Source organism: Trichechus manatus, unplaced genomic scaffold (assembly GCF_000243295.1).
Source record: "Trichechus manatus latirostris isolate Lorelei unplaced genomic scaffold, TriManLat1.0 scaffold00014, whole genome shotgun sequence".
Lineage (NCBI taxonomy): Eukaryota > Metazoa > Chordata > Mammalia > Sirenia > Trichechidae > Trichechus > Trichechus manatus.
The window spans coordinates 880094-905437 of NW_004443950.1; the positions used below are offsets into that span (position 1 = coordinate 880094).

The window sequence follows — 25344 nt, forward strand, 5'->3', positions numbered from 1 at the left end:
TAATCATAAATATGTTTGAGGCCAGATGGTACATGTATGCTTCTCAAAAGAGTATTTAAGAGTTTCAGGTAATAGGTGTTAAAGGAGAAAAGTTCAGCATTATCTACCTCCCTCTACCCCAATGACCATAAGTGGATTACTAATTCTAGTATCTCATTCAAGATACACTCTAATCAATGGCTATGTGTGGTTTTCTTTATTTAATTATAATAAACACCAGTGAAACCACAATCGGACAAGCGGACTAGAACACTGACAATATTTACCTCTCTGCTCCTCCTCCACACCAGCCTCCTGACACCTGCCCCAGCAATCCAAGGTAACCACTTGAACCTTGTGTTTATCATGTCCTTGCTTTCAAAAAACATCTACTTGAGAGCAGGCTCTTCTATCACTTACATGCAAAACTGAAGCAGTGAGGTCATGTCTAGAGCCCCTGTTTACTGCCGAACTAGCAAGTGCCCTACATTCAGGATCAGCCTACCGCACAGAGCCTGCAAGTGGCAGTGTCAGTTTTCGCCACAGCAGCAGGTCAGGCTATATTTAACATGCATCCTCTTCTCTTCTCTGCTGAAGAGCTGCAGCTGCGACTCTGTTAGTTTGTGAAAAAAGGAGGACAAGTGGGAACTCAGGAACTCTAACGGCAAGTTGTAACAGGATTTGGTTAGCTCAACCACAAATTAAATGGGCTGTATTTAAAGGTCTAGGCCAGTCTAATTTCACAATATTACAATCTTAATTAAAATGTTTAAAACACAAGCTGTGAAAATTTCTATATCACTGCTATAAATCCACTGTTTTAAAGTACAGACAGTCCCCAGGTTACGAACTAGATCCATTCCTGTTTTTAAGTAAAATTTGTAGTCAAGTCAGAACAGGTGCACACAGTTCTTATTTAACCTTACTTTACTGCAAGCTATGAGTCGGAATTGACTCGACGGCAATGGGTTTGATTAGTGCAAGAAAAGGTTGAAGCCTTTCCAATGATTTAAAAGTTGCATGTGCAGCAAGTGAAGGCGATTGCGATGAAGAATTTGATTTGCGTAGGGTTGGTTCAATTGTTTCAAAGTGAGGGCAAATTTACACAACACTAAAGGGCAAGTATGAGTTGTCCCTAAGTCAGACGTTTGTGTAACCTGGGGACTGCCTGTATATCATTTGACAAAAAAAAAAAAAAGGGACATATATACCATACCATAATGTACTTATATCTAGGAAAAATTACAGCTCGAGGCACACAAATTGTAACATACAAGTAAAAACTCACTGATAATTTGATAGATGTGAAACACACTTCAGACAAAGGCAATGGTACAGGGATGGAGGTAGCAGAGAAAAAATGAAGGCAAGCAGCAAAATGGTTTTGAAGAATGCCGTAATTGGTAGAACAAGTATACAGTACAGCCTTCCAAAATGACTGCTTGAAAGAGAACACTTATGTGGGTAAAAACTGGTAGTCTGCTGTTGTTATTACCCCAAGGGATACCTCTGAGGAGATAGTCATACTATTAAAAGGCAGAGAAATGTTATGGGACCTTTCTGAGCTTGGAAGGTTGATATGAGGGGCCAAAATCACCTCAGAGAAACTGAACAAAGATAACTGTAAAGTTTAGTCTGTGGTTCCAAAAAAAGAAGCAAAAACCCAAGGGAAGGACGTGACTTAGCAGTACTTATGATTCACTAAATCAACAGCATGATGGGGGAGCTAAGAAATAACTAAGTCTCCTGACCTCAGGACATACTGATAAGATAAATTCTGATCAAGGAAGACGACAGTTCCAACCCACTCGGAGCTGGCTGGGGTGTGCTCCCTTCTGGATACTGCACTATGAAAACGAACTTAAAACACCAAGGTTCAAGCAGAGGGAGAACTAACCATAAAGATGAGGAAGAGTGAAGTTTCTGGAGAGTTCTTAAGACTAGAAAAGAGTTCAATGTTTCACACATTTAAAGGTCTAGGTCGCCATAAGTCGGAACTGACTCGACGACAACAGGTTTGGGTTTGGTTTTATAGAAGGATTAGATTTTTTCTGCATGATTCCAGAGGCATCAGAGCCCACATGAAACAAAAAGGGCAACTGGAATTCAAAAGGCCCTGAGATGTTCCAAAGAAGCTGGAGAGGAAGGTACACATAGGAATATAAAATCAACTGAGAAACAAAGTGTGAATTCCAACATGAAAGAGGAGGATGGAAAGCCTTGAAAACTCCATCTAATACTGAGAATCTATAATCTTAAAAATTGCCCTGGCCGCTCTTAAAAACCAAGGCTCTATGGAGAAAACCGCATTTTCTTTCATCTATTCTACTTGTTTACACCACTCTAAAAGTCTCAACCCACAAACTGATTACAAACATAATTGGAAAAACTCCTAGTGTACTGAATTAGGAGCCAGGAGACTTGGGTTTTGTCTATACTCTACCATTAACTCAGTGAGCGACTCTGGATGAATACTGAGGCTCTATAAAACCCAGATTCTCTATCCATAAAATGAGGGAGCTGTAGCAGAGTATTTCCAGTTCGAGAACTTTTGAATTTCTCAGCTGAAGGGCACTAATATCTTCTCCACTAAATGTCACTGAGTTTATAATAAGAAATTAAAGTGTTAATGTCCACACTTCAAAAAGCAACAGTCAACTAATACTTGAATGATTCCTGAAAGACTCTATCTTACTTAAAAACCTCAAAAATAGAAAGCATGTTTTTTCATCTTTAATATGGTTAAAGAGAGTAAATAAATATAAAACAGAAATAGGATTAACAAAAGTATTTGGATTAGATGATCGGCATATTTAACTAGTAGAGCACTAATTTTAAAAAATTACTTGTGATCTCTGTTGCAGAATGGAAATTACCTCATACTTAATATATAGAAAACTTAAAATCTAACTGCAAGGTTCATTTTAAGTGCTCCTAATCTGTTTTGTCATGTTTTATGGCTTACTTTCAAGCTAACCAGAAAGGGGACATTCAAATGCTAGAGTTCAAGATTTATATGATTTTTTTAAAATGAATTTACATTAGACTTTGGAGAATTTTAGGATTTTCCAAACATCTAGAAATTCTACCTTCAAAGGCAAATCCAAACACCAAAATGAGTAACTGCCAAACATCAAAAATTCATTTTAAATCTCATTCATGTAGACAGTATCAAAAACGCATTCTGGAAAAATAATGCAGCCAATAATTGTGGTTCTCAGGAGTGTGCTTCAGTTTCTTCCTTTCTTTAATTACTGCTAGCACCACCGAGCTTTTATTAAGTTCCCTGACAGGTAGCAATGAGGGAATTCAATAATCTGTTCTTGCATTCTGTGGGGCTACAATCTGGGAACTTTTCTTGATCAGGTGCCCTGCACAATGAATGGGGCAAAAATGAAATCACTTTTCTACCTGCCCTCACAGACTTGATCTCCCTGGATTTTGTTTTTACGTGTTCACATATCTAAAAGGTAAAATAAATTTTCACAAGACCTTTTAGAAGTTCCAATTTGTTGCCAAAAAAAATCTCTCAATCTATGATAAATAAGAAAGAGTAGGTTCTACATTTGGTGACTTTTTAGAAGAAAAAATATCTTCATTTGGAAAGAGAATACACTGGAATACCCTTGGAGACCTGCTCAATAAACCTCATGTCTGTTAGTTCCATCACAATGGGTGGTAGGTGATAACCCAAGGTCTCATCCTTTGTTTCAAGGATTAAAATTCAGAATATAAAATTCTTGAAAAGCTCCATAACAGTTAGTCTAAAAATTACCAAAAGAATGAATAAACCAAAAACCCACTGCTGTAGAGTCAACTCCGATTCATGGCGACCCCAAGTGTAACAGAGTGGAGCTGAGCTCCATAGGGTTTTCCTGGCTGTAATCTTTATGGAAGCCTGGCCTTTCTTCTGTGGTGCCGATGGTGGGTCTGAACTGCCAACCTGTTGGTTAGTAGCCCAGAGCAAACCATTTGTGCCACCCAGGGACCTTAAAAAATGAACAGTTAACATTTTAAAAGCATGTTTCAAGTAAGTTTTGTATAAAAGTAGTAGCCTCCTCTCCACCTCCTGGTTTCATGCAAGATGTACATAATGAGAACAGCAAAATGCTTAATACCAGAGCCCTCAAGTACTGCCAATGCAAGTGTGACAGATCAGATTGCAATTGTGAACATATGTTCATGCAGTGAAATTCTGCACATGCATAATGTTCCACTAGTCTCCAAGAATTAAAAAAAGCTTAAGGGATCCCCTTTAGCATGAAGTTCTAACCACCATGGTGTGCTGCTGCTGAGAGGCAGCTGTAGTGCTGCAACAAAAAGAGTGGACTGAAAAGATTTGATTCCAGTCTCAACTCTAATGCTTACTAGTTGTGTGACCCTTGGGAAGTCAACTCTCTAGAAGTCACCATCCACCTCAGAGAGGATCAGTGAGGATTACAGTAGATAATGAACAGGAAAATGCTTTGCCAATTGTCGGTGTTATTTCAGTTTACACATATACCTTCCATTTACACACAACCATGTCACGTCCCCACATGGCTTTGAAAGCCATCTTCTACAATACCATGTACCCTCCAGCCACAAGATAATCATGCTTTCCCAGACATAATTCTGTGTCTTTGCTTAGGTTGTCTGATCTGCCCTCTGATCTTCATTTACTAAAAACACACACTCGTCCTCCAAAACTTGGCTCAAATGTCACCTCCTCAAGGAAACCTTGACCAACTTTCCTATGAAATCTGTCACAATTCTTTGCTGATATCCGAATGTGCTTCTTTTATACCTTGGCTAGAATGACTCAGACACGCTGCTTGGCATAACAGTTCTGACCGCAAAGCACCAGGAGAAGGGGTGCCTTCCTTCCCCCCTTTGCCTGGGATTTGGGATTTAACACCAGCTTTGCAACTAAGTAGTGAACTCAGCCTCTCCAGATCTGTAAAAGGAAATGGCTGATCTAGAATTACTTTTCCACACTAGATTAATACAGAATCAGAGACAGTACTAAAATTCTATATCCATGTTTCAGAATCTTTAGTATTTTCATTTTGAACAATAGTTACAGGTAGCTTTCACTGAATTCCTATTTAGATAAAATTTTACTTCCATATCAACAATAAAGCCAAGAATACACTCTGAAATTGTTACCTGAATATCTCTCCTCGGGGAATTTTCAATTATTGAGATGACTGGTATTCTAGTTTGTTCTCTAATTTATTGATTGCATACAATCAGAAGTCTATATACCAACTTACTATATTTACATAAAGAACTTCCTCTTATCTCTGTGCCAACAGCTGTAGCAGCAGCAGCAGCAAACCAATCCTGTCTTGTACCATCACTGCTACGTGACTCAGCAAGCCAGAAACGCCACAGGGCAGAGCAGATTACTTGTGTGAATCTAAACGGATGAAACTCTATCTTAATACATTCCTAGTACTCCCAGCATCTAGCTCTGTGCCTTGCAAAGAAAGATATTTAGCTGAATTAACACCCCTGAATTCCATTCTCTAGACACTATGACCTCATTATACTTTCTAGAAGAAAACATGCCCTAATCAGCAACAGATAATTAGTGGAAAAACAGACTTTAAAGCATAAATTTTTCAAATCTTTCTCAGAGTCGTATATTAACATATACTTCTAATTGCAATAACTTATTTAAAAGCCCAACCATATGCCAATAAACAATCCATGGTAATTTTTTTGTGACCCTTGGAGAACAAAGTTTCCGGATTTTTATTGCTTTGAGAACACAAAGATGAACTTACCATCATCTAAAGTGATGTCCTGTAGACCAATAGTTGCAAAGTTAGGTTCCTGCTCTTCAGGTTCAGGTTTAATGCTTATAGTTGCTCCGTCAGGTGAAAATGAAGTTGTATCACACAAACTGTGACATATTAAGGTTGAAGGTGCAGAAAGACCTCCCTGGCCTGTACTTTGTGCTTGAGTTGCGTGCTGTCCAGAATGCATTCTGGTGGCTGGAGACGGTGATGAGGCAGTTCCTGAGCTAGGAGATTGGTAAGGCATAGGCTGCAGCTGAGGAGATGGTGGCCCAGAGAGTGGTGAACTCGCCAGGGGATGAGAGGCTGCTGGGGGAGCTGTTGTAGCAGACCCTGAACGTGAAGGACCATATGCAATGGGTTGTAATTGAGGGGAAGGCTGCCCCTTGACCTGGTCAGCCACTGGAGAAGAAAGAGATCTTTGTCCTACATTTGAACAATGGTATCCCATTGACTGCAGATGAGGTGGGGTCTGCACAGAATGAGGTGTGTGTGCTAAGAGATGTCCTGTTGAGCCTGAATTTGAAGAATGAAATGGTATGGATGACAGTGGTTGACAGCCAAGATTTATTAAACTAGGAACAGCTGCATCCTGCTGAAACAAAATTGAATCAAACTCTTGACTAGAGGCAGCATTAACAGGAAGACAAGTTGGTCCATTGTACACATTAGTTTGCATAGGCTGATAGGAAGACCCCACAGGAGGCGTAGGCGTGACTTGAAAAGCCTGGTGCACGACTGGAGAAGGCATCACATGTTGTTCTTTACCAGTACTCTCATCCCTACATTGCAACTGAGGCAGATGGGATGAGGTTACCAGTGATACATATGCTTGCTGGACAGGACAAACCAAGCTTCTCTGTGCTGACAGAACACTATCATGTGGGTGCCCTGGATCTGAGGAAGACCTCTGGGTCTGGGCAGGATGAGGAACTGGCAAAGATGGAACTGAAGACAAGTCAATCTCTTCTCTGTGTTCTTGTTTCATCAAAACTGAAAAGCAAATGATTAAAGCAAATGTTATTTCACAATACATAAAATAATCATGACAGGCCTTCACTCTAGACTACACAACTGTGGTGTGCATTCAAGCCAGGGGTTGCATACTCAAACGCCTTTAGGGAAGACAGACGATATAAAATGAGTGAAGTCAGCAAGCATAAGAAAATAGGAAGTGGTTCTGGCTCTAAAGGTATTCAAGTTTAAAGCAACAACACTGCACAGAACTTATTGAATTGATATGGAAGGATCTCTAAGATATGTGGCTAAGTGACAAAAAACAAGCTACAGAATATTGGTATGTCATAATTTACGTAAAATATACAGACATACGTACACACGCTTTTGCTTATATGTGTATGGATATCTTTGGAAAGATGCAAAAGAAACTGGTAACTGCTGGGTTTGCTTCTGGGAAAGGAAACTAAGCGACTAAGAGACAGGAACGGGGGAGATTTACTTTTTACTGTATACTCTTTTTGTGCCTTTTGAATTTATTTTATCATGTATATATATTAACTCTTCAAAAATAATTATTTTTTAAAAACCTATGGCCGAATAAAGCCTTGAATTTGGGATCCCTGATCTGAACTTTGCCAGTCACCTGGTTTTATAGGTTGCATCATATACCAGAAATCATAAATCTGACACTTATAGAGCTTCTCGTTTACTATGGTTTTCCCATATATCTCATCTGATCCTCAACCAGCATCAGATTCATATTACAAGAGGAGTAGTGGGGGATCAAAAGAAGTACTGGAAAAAACAGTCAATGCTACCTTCTCATTCAGTCCTTGTAACGATGAAAACATCTAGCTGGGGGAAATACTATGGTTAATAAATTTATTTCCAAACACAAGAGAATATACCACTAAAGGGATTATTCCTCTAAAACACGTAAGCAGCACTCATTTTGGTCCTGAGATCACTTACGCGTTTCTGAAAACATGCATTTGACAGATGTTTATTATGTGCCCACTATGTGCAAGTCACTGGGATGATGCTGTGGGGCACACATATCAATCAGTCACAGACTTCACTAATCTCAACAGGATGTGGCAGCAACTGTGTCATCAACATTGACGCAGATACCCTTAGACTTTCCTCATCCATTCTAGCACAAGAGTATTCCTTAGCAACAGATTTTTTTTGGCAATGATAATAGTGGCTAACGTGCATTAAGCACTCATTCTGTGCCAAGCCCTGTACCAGGCACTTTATACACATTATCTCATGAGAACATATATAGCGGCAAAAGATGAGAGAAGGACAAACCCTCAGGGATTTGTGCAATTTAACTGTTCCTAACTCCTCAGCTGCTTTATTAAGCCTTCCAGGAATCCACACTGAAAGCTGTGGTCCCTTCATCCCGCTTGGAATGGAGACAGCATCTTCTCTGGGGTAGGGAATACCACTCCCCACATTGTTCTCCAAAGACCTGGAGAAATTAGGTTGAGGACTGCATTTGTTTGGAACTAAAGGTTTTCACCCTGCTTGTATAAAATTATTTTTGATATGGATACAGATTTGGTGTATTCCCTAATTCAGAACACTTTAAATATAAAATTTAAGATAAGAAATCTAAACCGTAATGCAACTTGGGAAATGTTAAACATGGTAAAAACCAGAGATGATTTCTAGTTAAGTAACATGCAACATTCATTAAAGTATCTCATATGTAGTATATGGTAAGACTATTTTTATTTCTGCTACAACTAAAAACCACAGTGGCTGCAACAATGGGCTCAAACATAACAACAACTGTAAGGATGGCACAGGACCAGGCAGTGTTTTGTTCTGTTATACATAGGGTTGCTATGGGTCAGAACCAACTCGATAGCACCTAACAACAACAACAACACTATTTTCTATTTATCAGCTTCCTCATGGAAGCCAGTTTTCAACCAATTAGCCAAGCAAGGGTCCCAGTTATTTGTACCCTCAGCATTGTATCTCTTTCCTTTAGAGTTCGTATCTCAGTTTCCGCAGTGTGATGGATCACTGTAAGCGGCCTTTCTTGCCATGGTTTTGTAACTCCCACCCAGGTGACTGGGCAGGACTATATGATAGGGTAATTGTGGCCCACCAAGGGGACTGGTCAGTTTTGTCATCCCACTGCACCTGAAACGAGTCACCCCAGAGGCGGGAAAGAGAAGAGCCCACCACCACCAAGGAAGGAGACACCAGCAGGAGAGACTCACAGGAGAGGGCGCAGTGGGCCTCCTGGCCCATGGAGCAAGAAAGCTGGGTGCCTTTAGGCAGAGGCCTAGGGCCAGGGAGAGGTGTGCCTGTGAGCACAGGTGAGGAGAGGTTGTCCTGATGGAAGAAGTCCATCCTTGAGTGTTCCTGAGCCTAAATTGTAACCTGTTACTTCCCTAATAAACCCCATAATTGTGAGTTTGGTCTGAAGAGTTCTGTGTAGCCAGTGCAATGAATTATTGAACCCACCAGAGAAGTAGAGAATGCTGTGGGAGGGACAGCTGGTGTCAGAATTGGTAAAGATGGCTGAGAGAGGAGGCATGTCTGACTCTCTCCTCAGAGGAATCAGCCGTGGGCCACTGATCTTGATTCTCCTTACCCCTTGAGAAGTTAGAGGAGGTCAGACACTGTCCTATGCCATTTTTATAGTTTCTAATTACAAAATTGTCAGTAATTTAGTAATTTCTATTTGTCCCACTAGATTGTAAATCCCATAAGTGCAGGGACTAAATTGAGTTTTGCTCACCTACTTAATACTTATTGAATAAATCAGTGAATGAAATGGCTCACTGAAATCTTTAGTTTCAAAATTTTGTATTCTATTTGAAAATGAAAATGTACTTAAATTAGTAAGTAATATTGATTTTCAGATTTTAGAACATAAGTAGCCTTTAGAGATTATAAATGAGTATAACCGAGCATTAAAGGACATGAATGACGAATGAATGACCATTAATAACAACCAGCACTCAAGTGTTTGTTCTTTTCATTTACTATAAACCATTTAAAAGTTTCTTGCAAGAGTGAATGTTTTGGAGAGTAAGGTTCACTATGATTTTTTATTATTATATACCCTGGTGACTAGCACATTGCCTAGCATAGAGAAGGTCTATATAAATATTTGTTCTCTAACTATATAACCATGAGCATGAATTACTGCATATAATATTTATGTGTACAATCAAGAACTGGAAAATTATATCACTTGAACTGCTGCAAAAGAGGTATGGAAGCCTCATTTGTTAGGGTATAAAATCTATAAAATCAGAAACTTTGGCATCAACTTTATATCCCCTACAGCCACAGTATGGTACAGTCATTCCTTGCCAAAGGAAAATCTAATAAGAGATTTTTCATCTGATTGGGAATGGCTAAGATACAGATATTATGAAGTAGGCAAGCTTGTACCCTTGTCAAGGGTACAAGGGGTGTTCAGGACCCAGGAGAACATACATTTTCATAAACACATGCCCTTTCTGTAGTGCTGGTGATTTTTGGTAGCTCCTGAAAAAAAAGACGTCAAACCTATATTTAATTTTCTAATTTCCTTAGAATAAATAAGTACAATATAACAACTGATATCACAGAGAGTCAACACAAACTTAACAGATAAGACAAATGTTGGTTATTTTTATTGCTTATAAGCACTCTACCTTAAACATTCTAATATAGGATTCATCAAGCAACTTTTTATTCATTATGAAAAAAAAGCTCTACAGTAAACCATCACAACAACCCTCGTTACCTGGTGTGTAAGTGAAACGTTGAGACTGGCTTTTTTTCCTCTTGCCATTGCAAAGATAAAAGTGCACCTGCACTGCAGCTGTAACTGTTGGGTTATGATATGCAGGAACTTCAAGGACAATGTGAGCCTAAGGAGAATGGAAAGGAAGATTGTGTTACACTCAGAACTAAAAATGAAATGCACCTGCTAAACTCAGCACAATTCATGAGTCTTAACTACAAGTCGTATCAACTGGTCATGTAAGTTGTCTGGAGATTTATTATATGGATACTTCAGACTTCACATAAGATAAGCCCTTTAAAGTAAATCATTAAAAAAGAAATTTATTTTTACCCACCCAATTTGGTTTTTAGTTGCATATATGAGATACTTGTATGTATGAGATACTTTAATGAATACTGCATGTTACTTAACTAGAAATCAACTCTGGTTTTTACCATGTTTAACGTTTCCCAAGTTGTATTACGTTTGGATTTCTTATCTTAAATTTTATATTTAAAGTGTTCTGAATTAGGGAATACACCAAATCTGTATCCATATCAAAAATAATTTTAAACAAGCAGGGTGAAAACCTTTAGTTCCAAACAAATGCAGTCCTCAACCTAATTTCTCCAGGTCTTTGGAGAACAATGTGGGGAGTGGTATTCCCTACCCCAGAGAAGATTCTGTCTCCATTCCAACTGGGATGAAGGGACCACAGCTTTCAGTGTGGATTCCTGGAAGGCTTAATAAAGCAGCTGAGGAGTTAGGAATAGTTAAATGCAGAAATCCCTGAGGGTTTGTCTTCCTCCTATCTTTTGCCACTATATATGTGTTCTTTACTAAATTTTTTATTTTTTTACTGGATTCAGACAAATAAATAAATGATAATTTCAATAAGAACCTTCTGATAATCTTTCATTTCTAATTTCCCTATACACAAAAAAGGGAAGAAAGGCCCCAACTGTTCATCTTTCTACACTTTAATTTTAATATTAGGAAAGTATCTATCTCCCTTCTAAACCTGTAAAAATTCTAATTTACTTTTATATTACTCATTAGGTAAGACTCCTCGTCTATACCATAAAGCAGCACTGTTCAATTTTCTCATTAAACTTCTCAGTAAATTTCTCACCCCTTGACATTTTTCTCTGATTATTTTCCCTTCTACCTCCCATTGAGGTCGTCCATCTGTTGAAAGAAACAAATTACAGTTAAAAGCAATTCAAGTTAGAAAGCATACAAACAAAATCTAACGCATGTAGTATCACAAATTTATTGGTAAAGGGGATCTTTTTCTCACTAACTTCCATTATGAAAATAAAATGTGTACACACGGGAAAAACGAACGGAAGAAAGATCTCAGGCAGTGCAGGTTAGCAGGCCCCACAGACTTTGTTCTACCTATCCATCTAACTGATGTCTGAAAGTCCTCTGAGAGCACCCCACCAAGTGGCAACCAACTTCTGCTTGTAAAACCCATGTGATGGGAACCTCACTTTATCACCAGGGAAATCAACCCATTCCATCTTTGGACATTTGCTGGAAAGTTCTTCATGATAAATGACATCTGTCTCCTTATAGTAGCCAACCACTGGTCTAAGTACTATTCCTTGTGGCTACCCAAAAAAAGCCTGAGTACTTCCTTGTGGAGGAGCCCTGGTGGTGCAGTGGTTAAGCACTTGGCTGCTAACAGAAAGGCCAGTGATTCGAACCCACCAGCTGCTCTGTGGGAGAAAGACGTGGCAATCTGTTTCCATAAAGATTTACAGCTTGGAAACCCCATGGGGCAGTTCCACTCTGTTCTATAGGGTGGCTCTGAGTGGGAATTAACATGACTGCAACAAGTTTGGCTTAGTTTACTTCTCTGTGAGACAATATTTTCGATGTTTGAAAACAGCTAACATGTTTGCCTGCATCTCCTCTTCTCCTGGCTAGCATCCCCAGTTCTGGACTTATCCCTTACACAGAATTTTGGCCTTCCTGGTCACTCTTCTTTGGACATGTTCCTCCGGGCTGACCATCTCCCTCCAAACACACCTGGCCCAGGACTGAATAGCCCAGGTAAGAAATGAGCCAGCATGGTAAAGAGTGACTGAGGCTCTCACCACCCTAGGTGGAGATGCTGCGTCTCTGTTAATGAAAGCTCTCTTGGCAGCTGCATCACACTAACTCTCACACTAAGTGTGCAGACAAGTGTTGCTAGGTCTGCCACACTTCCTACTGCCAAACTCAAGCTCCCACACTGTGCACTAATGCAGCTGATTTCTTTCTCCCAACCCTTTTAATGTTAATTTCTCCCTACTAAGCTGTTTGAGCCCTGGTGAAGTAGCAGTTAAGAGCTTGGTTGCTAACCAAAAGCCTGGCAGTTGAAATCCACCAGCTGCTCCTTGGAAACCCTATGGGGCAGTTCTACTCTGTCCTGTAGGGTCACTATAAGTTGGAACCGACTTGACGGCACCTAACAACAAAAAATTCTGTTTTGTTGAATTGCTCACCTTGTCAGGATCTTTTTTGATCCTGATAATTTTCTAAAATATTTGACAGCTAGGCTTTCCAGATTTGTATCACCTGAAAATCTGGCCAGGACACTTTCTGTCTCTTCATCCAAGTGATTCATAGAACCGTTCACCTGGGAAGAGCCCAATTTGCCACTAAAGCTTTTACTCCACACTACAGATGTGCAGCTATTCAAAAGCATTCTTTTTATGTAATGGGCATTCACCCAGCGACTAACTCACACAAGTATCTTCGCAGCTAGCATGACTGTGAAGACACTGGGAGAGACTTCATCAAATACCTTCCAGTAACTAGATAATGACTATCTCTGAGGAACAAGAGATACTATATACAAGTGCTATGCCTACTCAGAGTTATAAGTAAGTTCAGCAATCACTTGCTGGGTCCCTATGTGCCAAGCACTCTGGGTTACTGAGATGATGGAGACAGGATATCCTACCTTTCAGTCTGTGGATGAAAAGCAAACACAAACAGTTCATCACAATGAAATGTGGTAGGTACAATTAATAAAGGTGCACTCTGGATGCACCAAGAACACAGAGGTCGGGGTGCTTAATCTAGTCTTGAGGTGGCTTCCTGGAGGAGCCCTTAAACTGAGCTTAAAGATAAGGTGATATGGGGGAAGGGAAGTTTAGGCAGAGGAGATACAGCATGAGCAAAGACAAGAAACCACATGACATAGGGAGCCATAAGCAGGTGTGCTGAAGGAGTATAAAGTATGAGGCAGGGAGTGGTAAGAAATGAGGCTGGAAAGCTAAGGAGCAGATCATGGCCTGAATGCCATATTAAGGAGCCGAAAAAATGAAGGGGATCATTGAAAGAGCTTTTAGAATGGGTGTTACATGTTAACAACTGTAACCTCATTAGAGGCCAGTAACTGCCAACATTTAACATGATTCAATTTAAATTAAAAGCTCTTAAATGTGAAGCTCTGGGTTAAATAAAAAGGAATTCTATAATGGAACAGCCTTATAAATTCTACTTATTGTACTGAGGCACAAATGAGTTTTTTACAGTGGAAAGGAAGGACAGCTTTCAGACACTGTCTTTTCCTTAAACTTCTTGTATCATAGAAAATGTGACTTCTGCAGAAAGATATTCCTTTATATCTGATATAAATAGTTCATCATTTAGTCATTCTTTTACTTCATAGCACTTTTACCTGGAATTACCTTGCTCACTTAAACTTGTTTATATGCTTACTGTCTGTGCCCCCACTAGAATGTAAGTTCTATCAGAGCAGGCAACCTGAAGGTTTTATTTGCCATTATAATTCCTCCAATGTCTAGACTAGTGTCTTTCACATAGCAGCCGCTTCATAAATAATTGATGAATTAAATTGTGAAAAAGAACTACTTCTTTTTAATTTTATTTATTTTGTTGTTGTTGAGAATATACACAGCAAAACATACATCAATTCAACAGTTTCTACTGAATTACATTATCTTTTGCCTACTATATACGTTCTTTACTGAATTTCTTTTTTTATTGAACTCAGAGAAATAAATTAATGATAATTTCAATAAGAACCTTCTGATAATCTTTCATTTCTAATTTCCCTATACACAAAAAAGGGAAGAAAGACACCAACTATTTATCTTTCCTAAACTTTAATATAAGGAAAGTATCTTTCTTCTAAAGTTGTAAAAAATTCTTATTTACTTTTCTATTACTCAACAGATAAAAGACTCCTTGTTTATGCCATAAAGCAGCAATTCAGTGATACTGATTACATTCTAACCCTCTTTTTCTGAGTTGTTCCTCCCTCATTAACATAAACTCACTGCCCCTCTAAGGTTCCTACCTAATGAACTGCTATTTTTTGAAGACAGGCAGGATACTAGGCAGGGTTGAGGTTGACGGAAGTGAATTTTAAGGGAGAAGACAGCCACATAGTTTCCAGCCTAAGAAAAAGAAGTCCTGCCATTATTAATCAAGCTAGAAAACCCACTGAAATAAACTGGTTTTTGGGGTCAGACATGTTTTCCTATTTTAATTATCAGTGAGATAATGATGTGGCAATATCCACTGGAGACTTTAAAGTGCAGGTTAGAAGTTTAAGACAAAGAATGCAACTCCAGATAAGAGATCTGAAAGCTGATGAAATTTCCCTGGAAGAAGGAATGTAATGAAAAGAAAGCTGAACATAGAATCTTGGGAAACATCTATATTTAAGGGCCAGAAAAACTGGTAAAGAAGACAAGTATGAACAGTTAAAGATTTGCTCAGAACCAGATAAGTACAATTACACAAAAGCCAAGACAGAAAAGGGTGTTAAGAAAGAAAGAGGGTGGCTGGTTGTCAAATGGATTTTTAGGAGGTTATGATTTCAAAGGCATGAAAAACAAAAGACTAAAACATACAGAAGTAGTAGGTAAGGAAATAAAAGTTGATGTCGTTACTTATTTGAAGGTGATAAATGGAAGAGGAATAAAGAGACAGATTAAGAGGACGACAGAGCCAAGGAAAAGATAATGTTTAGGATAAGGAGACTTGAACGTATTTAAACTCTGAGAAAAACGATTCAGTCAGTGATAAAAAAGGTCGTGAAATCATAGAGATGAGCGATGAGAGTTATATATAGCCTTAAGTGCTTAAGTTAAAAAAAGATGAAATGGCAAATGCTTTGTTATATACATACTTAACACACACAAAGATGAAAGAATGAAAACAAACGACCTAGCATTAAATTAAGGAAAAAAAAAGTGATAAGAAAGAAATAATATAGAAATTAGTGAAACAGAAAACAAAGACACAACTGAAAGGATCAATAAAGCCAAGAACTCTAGAAAGATGGATTAAAAAAACAAATGGTACAAATAAATAATAGTAGGAATAAAAAAGGGGTTATAACTCCAGAGGCAGAAAGAGAATATTATGAACAAATTAATGTCAATAAATTTGAACACTTGGGTGAAAGAATAAAATCCTGGAAAAATATAAGTGACCAAAACTAATTCAAGAAAAAGATAAATCTGAATGATTCTATAACCACGAATGGAATTTTATCAGAAGTTAAAAAAGCTTCCAACACAGCCAGCCACTGGCCTAGAAAGTTTCAGAGGTAAGCTCTGCCACATGTTCAAAGGCAGGTGAGACAACCCAACACACTTTCCCAACTCAACTCACTTTGATATCCAGAATATATAAAGTAATTTTTGTCAGTCAATAAGAAAATGACAAATAACCCAAGGGGAAAAAAAGGCAAAGACATGAACATGTATTTCACAAAAGGAAAACCTGAATGGCCCGTAATAATTGCAAGAGAAATCAGGAAAATATAAATCCAAAGCTCAAGATACTTTTTAATACCTACGGAATTAACAAAACTTAAGAATTTTGATATTCTTGCCTGTGTCCACCATGTGATTAGAACTAGAACGTTCACAGGAGCACTGGTGGTAACTGTTTGTGAGTGCCAAAAGCCAGACACAGCCCAAATATCTTGTGAGAGAATGGGTAATAAATTGTGGTAAATTCATACAGTGGAAAACTATATAGTAGGTAAGCGTGAAAGACTTTCATTTATATAGATCTTAAAAATATTAATCTTGACCTCTGGAGAAAAAGCAATTTTCAGAAGAATACATGCAATATTATACAAAGTCCAAAAACGGGGATTAAAAAACGATATATACAAAGTAAAAACTATAAAGAAAAGCACAGGTTGATTCAGGAGAGCAATCCATTTGAGAAGGAGCACCAAGAGGCCTTCAAAGGTAAAAGTTCTATTTCTTAAACTGGGTAGTAGATATATGAGTATTGGTCATATTATTCTTATAAAAATGATATTTACAATCTTTAATATGCTTAAAAAAATACAGGAGGGAATTGATAAAAAAAATTTTTAAAAATATGATCATGGAGGGACATGATCAAATACCCTCATGGACACAGAATTTATCTTTGTTTTTACTGATATAATTCACATACCATAAAATTCATCTTTTAAAAGCATATATAATTCAGAGCTTTTTAGTATATTCAGGGTTGTGCAACCATCCCTACTATCTAATTCCAGAACATTTTTATAACCCCAAAAATAAATCCCATACCCATTAGCAGTCATTCCCCAACCCCTCGCATCTACTAATCTGTTTTCTGACTTTATGTATTGGTTCATTCATTTATATAAAGGGAGCCACACAGCACGTGGCCTTTTATGCAGACTTCTTTCTCTTAGCATAACGTTTTCAAGGTTCATCTATGTTGTAGCATGAATCAGTCAGTGCTTTATTCTTTTTTATGGCTCAAAAATATTCTATTATATGGATATGCCATACTTTGTTTATCCATTCATCAGTTGGCGGGCATGTGGGTTGCTTCCACTTTTTGGCTGTTGTGAACGATGTTGCTATAAACATTGTGTACAAGTTTTTCTGTGGACACATGTTTTCAATTCTCTTGAGCATGTATCTAGCAGTAGATTTGCGGGGATAGCCTACTTTTGAGATATTCCTTCAAGAGCAGTTAACATTTATAGAAAAATTTAATGTTTGACTTACAATAATAAGATCTACTACATAAAGGATGCCTATAGCTTTAGGAAAACTATTTTGTCATTAATGTTACTGAAATATCTGAACAATTTATCTTCTTGCCCTTTAATTTGAAGTCAATCAACTCAAATATTATTTACCTTGTCCTTTTTCAAGAAAAATGATTTTGGATTCTGGAAGAAAATTAGATCCAGTCACAATCATTTCATGACCTCCATTTACAGAACAACTGTTGATACTGTACTTCTCAATATGAGGAAGTTCTTGAGCAGACCGCTGGGCTGTTATTGTTTTTTTCCCCCAAAGAGTTGAGAAGAAATAAAATATTAGTTTATAATCTTTCATACATACACAACAAATTCAAGCTATAAAATGAAAATACACAGAGAAAAATTCTGGGATTAATACGTCAGTTAGGTTGAGTGATATTTTCCTATTTTAACGAAACAGATAAATATCTATGACATTCATTATGTAAAAGTAAAAAGATAATTGTACTATCTACTGTCATAATATTAGGTATACGGTATCATTCAGGATTTTAGAATTCAAGACAATGGTAATGATTAATACCCATAAAATAACTACATTTTTAGAAAACAAAATATTCCTTAGATTTATATGATTTCTAGATTATTTTCTTAGGCTACCATTGTAAAAAAGCAACTAATAAAGAGAAATTAACTCAATTCTGTGACTTTGTATTGACTACAACACATTCACCTCATCTGTTTTTTTTTTTGGCTTAAGTCTTTAGTACATTTCTTCCACACAAATAGCTGTCTGCTAAAATTCATAAATCTAATTATAAAAAGCAAATAATGTATAATTACATTGTGTACAATTAAGAGAAGATGAGTTTTTGAGGAATTATTACAGGACAAACACCAAGTAGCCCTTTCATCAAGAAAATACCTAGATCAAGAGTTATTTACCCAGCATTACTGAGACATCATGATTCCATTTTGGTCACTTTCCTAAATAAATGAACATACCAAAATACTGATTCTTTTTTAATGACTGTAAATATTTCAGTAGTCATTGCGCATTTCTCTGCCTTCCTAGAGTATATGCAACATAATCTAATTTTTCATAAGCCTAAAGGGTCATTATTTAAATTATCAATTTTTATAAACAGCGTCCTGGGTAACACTCTTCTCTGATATTGACTGGTTCCGATATTTCCTGGAGATCCTATTTCTGCACTTTTTTTTTTTTTTAACTGTTTAAACTTCAGGCTGTAGATTACATTCCTTTTGAATGCTTAGGTTCTCTAATGTTTTCTTGTCAAATCCCTAGATATCTAGGTTTCTTTCTGGATTAAAAAAAAAAAAAAGGGTTGACTACTCTCTCTTCTTCACAATTGGAAAACAGGCTTACTTTTAGTCCTACTATGTGGGTGGAAAACTAGTAGTTTTGAGGGTAAGCTGTGTATTATTTGGTAGCATAGCATTTTAAATAAATTTAAACGTGAATGTCTTTAGAAAAGTTTACTATGACTCCTGTCTCTCCCAATTATTCAATACCCAGCCAGGTAAGTGAGTTGGGACTCTTGCCCCATTCAAAGAGAATATTAAAACAGTCTTCCATTGGAGATGGGTGTGGGATTTGGAATCAAACACACCTTGGGAAGTACCAGGCACCAACCTATATCTCAGAAAATACTTATGCCCCTACTGTTTCAAATGGCTTTCCTTTCCTAAAGGGCATGAAAACAAGTACTGATTGCTTTAGGGAGTACACCAATGCAAGTTTCAGATATTTATGGTGGAAAATGGCCATCACAGGTACATTCTAAGTAATATAGTAAAAATGTGTTCAACAGATGGCATAATCATACTAGAATATTATGCATGTGTTAAAAACAGTATTTTTAAAGACTATTTAATGATATGGGAAAATGCCTATGATAGTATAAGTGAAAATAGCACAAATTAAGACAAATGCACGTGCTTAACATAAATAAAATGGTATAATAATTCAAAGAGTACTCAAAAAATTGGTGTTCTGGGCACAGCTTTGTCACCAACGAGCAAGTAACCTTGGATGAGTACTTGAGATACTTGTGCCTCAGTTTCCTCCTACATAAAATTGAGGCACAGAATCAGAACATTTCTAAGTCTATGCCCTAAAGATCTAAACACCAGTCTCAGTATTTCAGTCATACCAGCTAACCAGCCTGAGGTGTACAGTCCTCCAGTGCCTGAGTAGGTATCAGGTTCTAGAACCTTTTCTTCTATCTTGCCTTTGTAAATCAGGGACAAAAGTGCTCAATTTCTCAATTTGACGTTATATAATAATTTTGTGGTTAGGAAAAAAAGACAAAAACCTATAAATTCTTATTCAGCTGACAGGTCAGCGTACAGAGATAGGCATCTTCCAACATGAAGACTGGTATTTTAATGGGCCAAAGAAGTCCAAGTAACATTTACAGTATTAGAGTCATACCTTCATGATTCAGTCATCAAATACCATCAAGCTCATCTCCCTCATTTAAACATAAGAAATCTGTGTTTAAGAGAATATGTCTATAGTCATACCACTACATAGGGGCAAACTACAGTGAGAAACCATTTTCTAATTCCAAGATCAGTACTCTTCTCGCTAAAACAAGTTAGTTCACTTCCATGTGAGAAAATCACACCAGTACTCAGACCCTGTGCCTCAGTTTACATTTCTGATCCAAACAATAAATTACAAGCACAACAGAAAGCAACCTATTGTAAGCAAAATCTTAAAAGCATCACCACATGCTCACTTACAGCATTCAACAGGTATAGAAGCTGTCTGCAGAGAAAGGACTTTTCCATTGGGCTGTGGGATGTGTACACGAAACACAAGTCGTACTCTAGTATTCTTTCTGCCAATATCAGTCTCTCCTTTTCGAAGTTCTATATCCGAATTGCGGAGTTTCAAGATACCTGCACAGTCAATACTAGGACAAAAATGTAAAAATTTTAGTTGCTTATTGATAATTAGTGGTTCTAAACAAGTCAATTATATAGATAAGGTTAATGCAGTAGGGAAGTACTACCATTACCTAAAATCAGGCCAAAGAAGAAAGACATGTGTGATTGCAATTCTCTGCTATTTCAATTTAGAGTTTCAAAATGGTTTTGTAAGACAACAGTGCAAATAAGCTTGGTGGATTGACTGCAAAGATGGCTGTCAATAACTCCTCCCCATTCCTGTATTCATACGCCACTCCTCCCAATAAGAAGTGGGGTCTACAAGGGGTCACAAGGAGAGCTGGCCTTGTGACTTGCTTTGATAAACACAATGTGGCGAACTGATGCTGTGCATATTATGAGCTTAGCCCTTAAGAAACCTGGCAGCTTCTACTTTTGCTCTCCTCATCTATTCTAGCAACTCCAGCCACCCTGGATGTTCCAAATCCAGCGGAGCTACCAGCTGAATCCAGATGTATCAATGACCACAGCCAATGCTAAGTGAACTGACCAGCTGAACCCAACCAACCCAAAGAATCATGAGAAATAATAAACAGTTATTGCCTAAAATCACTAAATTTCAGGGTGATCTGTTACACAAAACTAGATAATTGAAACATAAAATAAAAACTCTTTTATTCTACATATGCAACTAGGTTAAAAAAAAAAAAAGATTTATTTGTAGGACTGCACATAAGTCATCAATAGCATACCTAGACTTTTATAGTGCTGCATTTATTAATAAAAACAATTTATCAGGCCAAGATTCTTGCATTTCTAAGGAACATACATATAAGATTAAGGTGCTTCATTTAAGGTCTAACAGTTCATCATTTTCAAAATTTATTACTAAGTATGGCTGCTTAACACACTACCATGGTAGGAAACAACAGTAACCACGGCATATCTTTGTTATTAACATACTAGAAGAATAAAGTAAGTGGATAACTAATGGTCAGACATTCTAGTTAATTTAAAGTTTATTCACTATATGGCTTTTCTTGTTATCTGTACTTTTACTTTATCTATCAATAGTTTCAACTTTAAGCTCACTGCCCAGGGGCTGCAGAAATTTCTTTGAAGGACAACACATTATAGAATTACGTTATCAAGGTAAGAACCAGGAAACCATAGGAGAGAATCAAAAAGAAGTTTTTAAAGCTTTCAAATATTTTCAACTTCAAAAAGACACATGGAGAAGAAAATTTCTAAAAAGGAAACAATTTTGAAAATAACCACTGGTTATTTATGGATAACAAAGATTATATTTAACTAATACTGAACAATTGCACTTTAGCTCAAAGCAGTATGGATCAGATTGTACCAAGGTAGGGATTCTTCATGTTAACATGCCAACATAGGTCTTCAGGGAAAATACCAGATATCATCATCCTTTCCACTGGGTACTGAGTAAAAGTATTTTAGCAGGGAACTAAGTTTCTAATGGAAGATCTAGAATAAGAGTATCAGAAATAACAATTTTAAAACTCTGACTAAAAGAATGCAAAAGAAACCAACACAAACAAAACCTACATTAAGTAGTGTGAAAATAACTATTAAATTCTGTTTAAAGCTATAACTATCTTCATTTTAGATTACAGTATAACACTGTCACATCCATATCCATCCAGTTTTAAAAACAGGGAGGAGTTATGACCAGGTAAGGCAATGAATACTATTATCCTATATTTAAAGAATCTTGCAAGGTGGCTGTATGGCTTATGGGTTAGTGTACTGGTCTTGAATAAAGACTCAACATCCATGACTGATTAGACTTGAAATGACCAAACCGGTGGTTTAGGGGAATAGCTACCAATCTTTCCCTACTGTATTGTCTTTCGAGAACAGTAGAGGCATTCAATACATATCTAACACTCACTTATGCATACATTATTCTGAACAATGGCTTTCTTATCACTTAAGAATTTTATATCTACCACTGTCTGAAACTGTATTATATTCAATTATCATAAATTACTCTAGTAATTAGTTCCTAGGTAAAACAGGCTCACCTCACGGAAATTGGTTTCTTGGCTTGGAGCAGGGCTTCAAAACCCGTTCAGAGCAGTTCAGGAATGGTTCAGTAATTGCCAACGTTTAAGTGACGGCAGTATACACCTTGCACAGCAACCAAATCTGTTGTCTGTGGGATTTTGGCCCGAGGGGGAAACAAACAGCGGTATCCCACTTGAAGGTGGTGGCCGCACTGCTTTGAATGTGTGTCGCTCTCCACAGTTCTGACAAAAATCCAGTCTTCCACATGGATCCTTTAAGTTTCAGGAGGCTGATGAGGGAGACTGAATTACTGGAAAGACTGTGGAGAGTGATGCACATTCAAAGTGGCAGGGTCAGCTCCTATCTTTGAGTGGAGCACCGCTGTTTGTTTCTTACTCGGGTCAAAATCCCAAGAGCAACAGATCTGGTTGCTATGCAAGGTATATGCTACCCTCGTTTATGTCGGCAATTACTGAACTGTTCCAAACTGGTTTAAAGCCCTGGTTTGGAGGTTTAGGGATTCATGGGACATCCCAGTTAATTAGCCTAATAACATGTTTAGTGCTTCTGTTCTACCTCCTAGTTCGCTGCATAGTGTCTAGGGTCTTTCAAGCTTGCAAACGCCCATCCAAGGCACAACAATGGGTCTCTATTTGCCTGGAGCAACAGAGGAAGGAGAGTCAGAGATAGGAGGAGGATATGGAATATGTGGCTAATTGCCTCCATGAACAACTGCCTCCTTTGCCATGAGACCAGAACTGGGTGGTGCCCAGCTACCATTACAGAACATTTTGATCAAAGATTCTATAGAAGAATCTTGATTAAAAGAGGGAAAATGCTGAACAGAATTTTAAAGTCTCATGGAATCCAGACTTCCTAGAGCCATTAAGACTAGATGAACCCCTAAAAATCACTGCCCTGAAATAATCTTTAAACTTTAAACCAAAAATATCCCGAGGTCTTCTTAAAACCAAATAACAGTTTAGCTTAACTAGTAAAGCTAATCTGTCTGCCTTGAGCAGTATGCTCTTTTAAGAACTATCTATACGGGATCAAATTGACAACAACAACGCAAAAGATGCGATAGGAAACTTAGGGGGTAGTAACATTATGCTAATGTAGGAGGAACAACTCAGAAAAGGAGGGTGAGAATGGCTGCGTAACTCAAAGAACGTAATCAATGTCACCAAATGGTACATGAGAAACTGGTGAATTGGTGTATGTTTTGCTTGTATATTCTCAACAACAATAAAACAAAATTAAAAAAACAAAAAAAACTAAATCTCTAACTGTTCAAGTCATTATATTTCAGGTTTCTGTTATAGACAACCATGTTTAATCGTAACTAATCCACTTGAACAAAACTCCACTCCATTCTCATTAAAAGGTTGGCCACTTTACTTCATTTGTAAATGGATCAAACGGGATGCCTGGAGGCAGAGTCAAAATTTTTCTTAAGAAAACATAGAAATCATAACTGTATTGTGATTATTTATTTACTGTCTACCCTATTAGACTCAGAGCTACTTGAAAAGGAAGTCCATATATTTTTATCCTTATCATCTAGGATGATGTATGGCTGGGAGTACATGGCCTATACACATTTGCTGAATTGAATTTTCTTTCTCAAATTATGCTGTCATCCTTAGAAAATGTACTACAATTACTCACATAATGTCAGTCAGTTAGTTTAGAACAATAAATGTTTCACTTTTGTACTAAAAAAAGAAGTACACATTTTCCCCCAAAGTTGTTTTACAAAAATACTATCCGTTTTGGGCTATGTCTCAAGATACCTGGCTGACATATTATTTTCAGGAAGAAGTGGAATTTCCAGAACTTTTGTGCTAGCAATTATTATCTCTTGACTTGCAGTAGCAACAGTCTTCCCAGTGATTCGATGCACCTGGTAAAATGCATGAGGTCGTAAATATCGGTCATCTGCTGTACCAATAAACATCTGCAGATTTATCGGTTTTTCACTATAGCCCAGGAGCTGATTAGGAAAAACAAACACAGAAAAGCACAATTCATTATCAATGTATTTTACAATAAGCTTACGATAATAACTATTATGGCTATATCATATACTGTTGATACACAGAATGTTATTTCAAAAAAGATAAACAATCAAACTGTAATGAATGAACAACCTTCCAAACTTCTGAAGTTTGTTATAAAACACTGGAATATGTTACAAAGGGATGTGTTTTTGTTATAAATATCTGGATCAATAAAAATTTTGCAAAGCCTTGTTAGTCTGCTGTGGAGAATACAAAAGAAATGTGGATTCTGTACTCCTGGCAACGTTAACCACTCACACTAGAGGACAGAGATCCTAGTCCTTCCTAATGCATGGGATAGTCACAGTTCTTCAAAACAAAGAACTATCTTATGTCACACAGAACTTTAGAATATCCACTCAGACATTCATGTATGTAGAAAAGTTTATAATTATCTGAATTTAGCACCAACTCCTTACTGTATATAAAGACAAAAAAATTCGCAGTTTTAACATATATGAACTTTTCATGAATGCAACTACCATGTAAATTGAGGAAAATTCTACCAAGAGTTCATCATTTCAGAAAATCATGTTCAGTAATGCCACTCATGGAATTGAGGTTGCTGGTCAACACACCTCCCTTTGTACCTGTAATTCTGTAGGTACAAGTATGTGACTACGCCACTGTATCTTCTACTATCGTTATCAGATCTTTTCATTTTGAAACATATTATTTTATTACAATTTAGTTTTTCATATTTATTTCCTCTTAATATTACAGGATTATGACCACCCTGACAGGGAACACAACAAAGAGTCCCTGATGGGGCAGGAGAAATGTGGGGTACAGAACTCAAATTCTAGTAAAAAGACCAGACTTAATGGCCTGAGACTGGAGGAACCCCAGAAAGCA

The 25344-nt window shown here is 37.4% G+C and overlaps 1 protein-coding gene across 5 annotated transcripts in view; it reads right to left on the reverse strand.

The window, feature by feature from the left end:
• Nucleotides 1–25344, reverse strand: part of NFATC3 (nuclear factor of activated T cells 3) — a 94684-nt gene that overhangs the window by 16273 nt on the left and 53067 nt on the right. For 3 of the 5 annotated variants that reach the window (XM_023726807.1, XM_004371460.2, XM_004371461.2), the window contains 6 exons: nucleotides 24223–24422; nucleotides 20246–20418; nucleotides 17624–17764; nucleotides 11600–11655; nucleotides 10486–10612; nucleotides 5751–6755 (listed from right to left, as the gene is read on the reverse strand). In XM_023726807.1, coding sequence (XP_023582575.1) covers nucleotides 5751–6755; nucleotides 10486–10612; nucleotides 11600–11655; nucleotides 17624–17764; nucleotides 20246–20418; nucleotides 24223–24422 — 1702 coding nt within the window. Of the gene's footprint in view, nucleotides 1–5750; nucleotides 6756–10485; nucleotides 10613–11137; nucleotides 11656–17623; nucleotides 17765–20245; nucleotides 20419–24222; nucleotides 24423–25344 lie in introns of those variants that run through there. The other 2 variants (XM_023726808.1, XM_023726809.1) reach the window with 2 other exon arrangements.